The sequence below is a fragment of the Emys orbicularis genome, chromosome 2 (assembly GCF_028017835.1).
Source record: "Emys orbicularis isolate rEmyOrb1 chromosome 2, rEmyOrb1.hap1, whole genome shotgun sequence".
NCBI lineage: Eukaryota > Metazoa > Chordata > Testudines > Emydidae > Emys > Emys orbicularis.
The window spans coordinates 144509323-144516044 of record NC_088684.1 but is presented as its reverse complement, the minus strand read 5'-3'; the positions used below and the strand labels follow the sequence as shown (position 1 = coordinate 144516044).

General features: G+C 53.1%; 1 protein-coding gene across 1 annotated transcript; it reads left to right on the top strand.

The window, feature by feature from the left end:
- Positions 1–738: 738 nt before the first annotated feature.
- DUSP2 (dual specificity phosphatase 2) lies at positions 739–5505 on the top strand. The gene is made up of 4 exons (XM_065399129.1): positions 739–1126; positions 2017–2150; positions 2854–3073; positions 3863–5505. Exons 1-4 carry the CDS (start codon positions 739–741, stop codon positions 4075–4077), a joined length of 957 nt encoding a protein of 318 aa, XP_065255201.1. The 3' UTR covers positions 4078–5505.
- Positions 5506–6722: the final 1217 nt, after the last annotated feature.

The window sequence follows — 6722 nt, the reverse complement described above, 5'->3', positions numbered from 1 at the left end:
TGAGATATAGGCATGTGCAGAGAAAGACACACAGAATGAGATACACACAGACTGTCACACTCCCACACAGGCATGCACACACGAGATCCATACACACACAAATATACACACCTTGAAAGACACACACACATGCACACGCACACACACAAATATACACACCCTGATAGGTACACATTCACACACACCTCCTGATACATACACACCCACACCCTGAGAGATATACACACACATATATACACACTCTGATAGGTACACACTCACACACACCCTGATAGATACACACGCACACACATATAAGTACACACACCCTGAGAGATACACACACTCTCTCACACACACAAATATACATACCCTGATAGAGAGAGAATCTCTCTCTCTCTCTCTCTCTCACACACACACACACACACACACACACACACACACACACACACACACACGCAGTGGGACGGCCTTAGCTCCTCTGATCTCAGTGCACGTGAGTGGAAGCTGCCCAAAAAAGGAGTTCCTCAGTGACACACACTCCCTTATATGGTTGCCCGGAGCTGGCCCCTGCTCTGGGTATTTAAACGCCAGCGCCTGGGCAGGCGGCAGAGACACTGAAGCGTCCATCGCCCCGCGTATCCAGCCCCGTGCGCCCTGCTCTGCGTTGCGCTCACTGCCCGGCCGAGCCCGTGCGCCCTGCTCCGGACCCCGCGCTGCCCCCCGGGATTGGAGTGGGCGCATCCCTCAGCCCCAGCCATGGTGATGGAGGAGGTGCTGCAGCTGGAGAGCGCGGAGCTCGCCAGGCTGCTCCGAGAGCCCGAGGAAGCCGGGCGCACGCTGGTGCTGGACTGCCGGCCCTTCCTCGCCTTCTGCCAGGCTCACCTGCGGGACTCGCGCCCGGTGCGCTGGAACGGGCTGCTGCGCCGCAGATCCCGCGGCAGAGCCGGCGTCAGCCTGGACTGGCTCGTCCCGGACAGGGCGCTGCTGGGGCGGCTCCGCAGAGGCGAGCTGTCCCGCCTGGTGGTGCTGGACGAGGCCAGCGGCTCGGTGCTGGCTCTGCGGGCCGACAGCCTGGCCAGACTGCTGCTCAACTCCCTGCTGCTGGAAGCGAGAGCCAGGCCCACGCTCATCTACCTGCTCCGAGGTAAAGGCACCTTCCCCTAGGGGCTCGCCTGTGGGCACCCAGCACCCCTCCAGGAGAGCATCCCCCCCCGGGAAGACCCCCCCCCCCAAGGAGAGGATCCTTCCCCCCACCGGAAGAACACTGCGCACCCCCCCACACACCAGGAGAGCACCCTCACCAACACCCCCCCCGAGAACACTGAATGCACCTCCACACACACCATGAGAGCACCCCCACTAACCCTGGGAGAACACCCCGCACCAGGAGAGCACACACACTCTCAGGATCACACACAAACTCACTCCTATAGAGTATCAGTATCACCACTTCACACACATAAGAAATGTCACACAAACACAATCTCACACACATTCACAGCATGACACACTCTAACTAGCACCCCGCAAACTTACAGGCACTCACAAACTCTCTGGCACACAGCACCAGCTTCCACTCATGAACACACATGCACAACAACCAGAAATCTTCTCTGCCTCTCTCTCACACACACATTCAAATACACAAATTCAGAACCACACCTGCAGCCCGTCACACTCACTGAGCAGCTCACACTACTCCTTAGTGCTAGAAAAGTACACACGGAAGGGCTAAAGGAGACATGGTTAGTACCTGGCTCCTGCCTCCAGCTTGGGAGGCCCTGGAAAGAGGCGGCCCCCCTTCTCCCAGCAGGTTGAGATTACAAACTGCAGTAGCAAACCCCATTTTAAAATGCATTTTCAGCACACAAATGCTGGTCCACTCCCTGGGCTCATCTGCACAAGACCTTTCTGCCTGTTATTCCCAACGGCTTCAGTGCCTGTTTAACTAACCCTGGCACACCTGTCCCTGCGCATGTGCTGAGCAGCGATGCTCTACCTGCTGCTGACATTAACATGATGTGTTCTTTGCAGGGGGGTTTGATGGTTTCCAAGCCCGCTTTCCAGAACTGTGCTCTGAGCCACCGCCTCCTCCTGCCTCCTTGCCAGCCCTGATAGACCCCAAAGACGACAGTAACGCCAGGACCATAACTCCTTTCTATGATCAGGTAAGTTTTCCTGACTTCATCAGCAATGCGACAAACTTGGGCTGGAAGGCTGATCTACAACAATGACCCTCCTCCCCCCATTCCAAATGTAGACACCCCAGAGCCTATGAATGCATATTACAGGGCCCGATTCTGATAGTCTGACTCATCCCAAATGGTCTCTTAAATGCTGAGGAGCCCGCTGACGTCAGTGTTCATGGGCGAAGGTGTTACTGAGCTGGCGTACGGGGATCAGAATTGGGTACCACAATGATTAGTCATTCGTTTTGTTTGAGGGCCAGTCCTTGATCTCATTTCAGAAATGGGAGTTTTGCCAAAGCCTCCAACAGCATCAGGATCTGTCCTTGAGCGTGTATCTGGCCCAACATCTGTCAGCAGGATTTGTGGGGATCGCAGATTAAATTAATCATTAACTGATCTGGGTTTTCAGCCAAAGTCAAGTGCAGGGTCTATTGTCAGTTCACTCCCAGAAAAGTCATCGGTCCAGGCACTAATCTAATCTGTCCATCTGTCTAATCTCCTGATATCATTGCTGGAGTAGCACTCCGATCCAGCAGAGATGAGGGGCATAGGAGTACATAGGCAGATGCAGCTCCAGGTGATTGCAGGGCGAACTGGGTGCATGTCTCCAGGGGAGGGTAAAGCTGTGAAATCAACCCAGAGGAAGAAGGTCTCACGTTGTCTTTATTCTTCTTGTTTCTAGGGTGGCCCTGTGGAGATCTTGCCATTCCTCTATTTGGGCAGCTGCTACCACTCCTCCAACAAGCAGGTGCTGGAGTCCTTGGGCATCACAGCCGTGCTCAACGTCTCTGCCAGCTGCCCCAACCATTTTGAAGGGCAGTTTCGTTACAAGAGCATCCCTGTGGAGGACAACCACATGGCCGAGATCAGCATCTGGTTCCAGGAGGCCATTGGCTTTATTGGTAAGTCATGAGTACAGCCATTCCCCCTTGCAGCCCTACTGACGCCCTAGTACAGAGGCTTTCACATAGAGCTCATCAGAGGCTCATTGAAAGGAGCAGGAGCCTTTCCATTGATTTCAGTGGGGTTTGGATTAGGCCCGTAGTCTCTAGGCACGGCGCACTATTAAACCCCCTGCAGCCCTTGCTCCAGAGGGAGAACTTTTGTGTGCCAGGACCCGGTCCAGCCATGTGGCACGGTTCCAGCCCTGGCAGAGTCTCATTCCTGGCCCCATGTCCTCCCCTGGGGGCAATGCCCCAGGAAAAGCAATGGCTCTTACCCAGTGCCTTAAAGCCAAACAGGTCAGGGCCTGGTTTCCCTCTCACAGCCACTGGAGCAAATCAGGAGTAATTGTAGTGACATCAGGGGGGTTACACTGGTGTAAGCGAGAGCAGAATCAGGCCTGTGAGCTTTGCGGGATCAGTGCACAGCAAGGAGAAGAGGAGGGAGTTTCAGGGCTGAGAGCCCTACACTGGGCCCATCCTGCCCTGGACTTCAGCCACTTACATCTAGGGACTCTTGGCCAAAGCATCTCCAATGAGCCACCCTGTGGGGCAGGCTGCATGGAGCACTTGGCCCCTGGCTCTGAGGAAGGGGGATCTCCAGAGATACTAGCGGGAGAGTCTGGGTTTAAAGGGCACAGATCCGGGGGGGTTATTGGAGGGTTCTGAGGGCAGTGCCTCAGGACAGGATGTTCTCAACCCAGGGGTCCTGCTGGAGCATTCAGTGACCCTCTCTGCTTGCTCCCCTAGATTCCGTGAAGAGCAGCGGTGGGCGAGTGCTAGTCCACTGCCAGGCTGGCATCTCCCGCTCGGCCACCATCTGCCTGGCCTACCTGATCCAGACCCAGCGGGTGCGCCTGGAGGAAGCCTTTGACTTCGTCAAGCAGCGCCGCGGGGTCATCTCACCCAATTTTGGCTTCATGGGACAGCTTCTGCAGTTCGAGACAGAGGTGCTGTGCCATTAGCTGCTGCCTAGCGGGCACCTCCCGCCCTCCGGAGCAGCCAAAGACATAGACTCACAGTGTGTTTCCGTTTACAGCCCCAAGGGGGTGCTCTACCCAAACAGTATCACTCATGTATATTGCACTAAGATGTCAGAGGACACCCCTCTGCAACCTGTACAGACACCTCGACCTCCCCGGGTGAAAGCCCCCATCCCCGTATGAATGCGTTGGACCCTTGAATGCGAAAAAAAGAAGTGAAGATGGGCAAGATGCAAAAAAAGGAGTGAAACTCTGCTTTTCCAGACGCACTGAGAGCAGCCGGGTAGCCTTGTTCCTCACACTGGGACCATTTGAAGGTTATGTCCACTTTGCCAACCCCCCAGCCTCTCCCCAATCCCGGTCTTAAAAGAACACAAGATTGATTTGTCCCTATTGCTTTACGGTGTGAAATCACAGCAGGTAGCTTCAGAGCGAGGCCATTTACACTGTTAATTAGGGCAAAGTGCTTCGTTGTTTTTCAATGGGGCCCAATCCTGTTCCCATCGAGCAGGATCAGGGCTCATGTCAGATAATTCAGTACATTGCCTGATCTTTTTTGATCCACAACTTTCTGCTCTAGGGGACAGAAGGAAAGACAACAGTCCAAATTTTCTGCTGGGAAAAACTCCACTGAAGAACCCACAGAGAATTTGGTTCCTTTGCTACCATACCAGCAAAAATTACTTGCACAGTTTCTCCTTTGATTTCTCTCTTTCCACCCAAACATCCATCTAGAACCCTGTCTGAACCATGCCACAGAGTTTAATGGCTGACGCAGTGAGACTGGATTGATGTAAGAAAGCAGAGTTTGGTCTGTAGTGATAAAAAAAAGAGTTTAAACGTTTTCTTGGCCAGAGATCTTTCCTTGATCAAGTCAGCCTCATTGACACGGAAAATCTACTCTGGCCCAGAGTGACAAATATACTGAATCATTATGACCAGATTATATGAACGGTGGATTGTGATTGTCCACCAGGCCCCAGCCCCACTCCTGAGAGCCCATAGCCTTTCTTCTTTGCACCTGAAAACCCGCTGTAATTCACTCCCTGCTCATTTTTAAAATATGCTGTGGAAGTGGGTTGAGGATACTTGATTGCAGATGATCCAATCCTTCCTCTTGGATAATGTGAGCCTTGCACAGCACCTTCTCTCTCTTGGGGGAGAAGGTGGGTGCCCACCTCCCAGCAGAGATCTCCTCTTTTGAATGCACTGAGGGACTTGATAAAACTTGCCAAGCCAAAGAACCCTCCTGGAGGGCTGACTTCCTCAGCAGCGCTCTCTCTGACAGTGCAGAGCAATACGGTTTCGTGCACTTGCAAACCTCTCGCTCGACTGAAATTAATGTATAGAGCTGTTGGAAATGTTGCACTTTATATTTATATAATAACCCACCGAGTTGGTTTGAACGATGTTTCAATTAAATGCTGGTTTTTATATTGTTCTCCGAGTCTCTGAGCATCATTCTGCCGAGGCTCTGGAGGGTCTCACTGAACAAGGGGACGTGGCCCCGATGCTGCATGAGAACAAGCACCTACCACTGTCGCTGGTGTCCGCACCTGCCAAGAGCGGGCCCTAAAGGGGCAAGGCCAGATGTGCATTCCCTGTGTGGGTTTCAGTCCCCCTTTCTCTCCTTCTGGTCTAGGACCAGGCAAGAGCCTCTGTGTAAGATAGAGCAGCCTCAGGGCTCTCACTGGGTACCTGCATCTCTGCGGGGGGTAGAGAGGGGTCATTCTGGGTAGGGCTGGGTGTCACTGGGTACCCAGGGTTGCTGTGCAGTAGGGGCAGTCTGGGCACGGTTGGGTCTCTGCGCTGGGTGTCACTAGTTACCCAGCATCTCTATCCATGCAGGGGCCATCTGGGTAGAACTGGTTTTCCTTTGAGTAGTGATGTGTGCTCCACTTCTGGGGCACGTGCACCCCTGTGCCTTTGATCAGAGATTTTTGGTAGCCGTGCCGGTTTGGCCCACACCTACGCCCCACCCAGTGCTTAATTTGTGCCCGGGCTTGCCAGGGCTGACCCCTGGCACCTCTAGGCATGGCAGTTCATAGCCCCGGCACCGCTGGGTTTGCCATATCAGTTATGAATGTAAAAAAAATTGCTTCAGCCCTGGCACCTCTTTCATTACAAATTAGGCACTGGCCCCACTCATCTTCATTCCCCGACCCAAGGATATATAGGGCCGTGTGGCTGAACGGCCCTCATTCCCTTCTCCCCTTTGGCCTGAGACGGAGTCTGTAGTGTGCCCTGTTCTGTTGAATACTTTAGTGTTGTTAGCTAGCTCGTGAGTTAGATATAGTGGTAAATACTTGATAGTTGTAAATAGTGCCTTTGTTTTTCCCCATTTGCAGGGTCTCTTTGGACTCTTTATATCTGGGATATGCTGTGAGTCCTATGCTTAGATTTCACTAACCAATTATCAAGTGTAAACTCTTCCATGTAGCATGGAGTCACAGACAGTCCCCTTGGGTACTCCACTCTGTCTTGCCACCCAGGTGAGCCTGCCTTTGTGATAGATGTCCCTTACACCAAGAATCACAGCAATATTCAGGTTAATCCCAGTCCGAAAGGACCCTTCACTTACCCCAGGTCAATTGCACCTTGGATCTCACATCAAAGACAATGCTTGT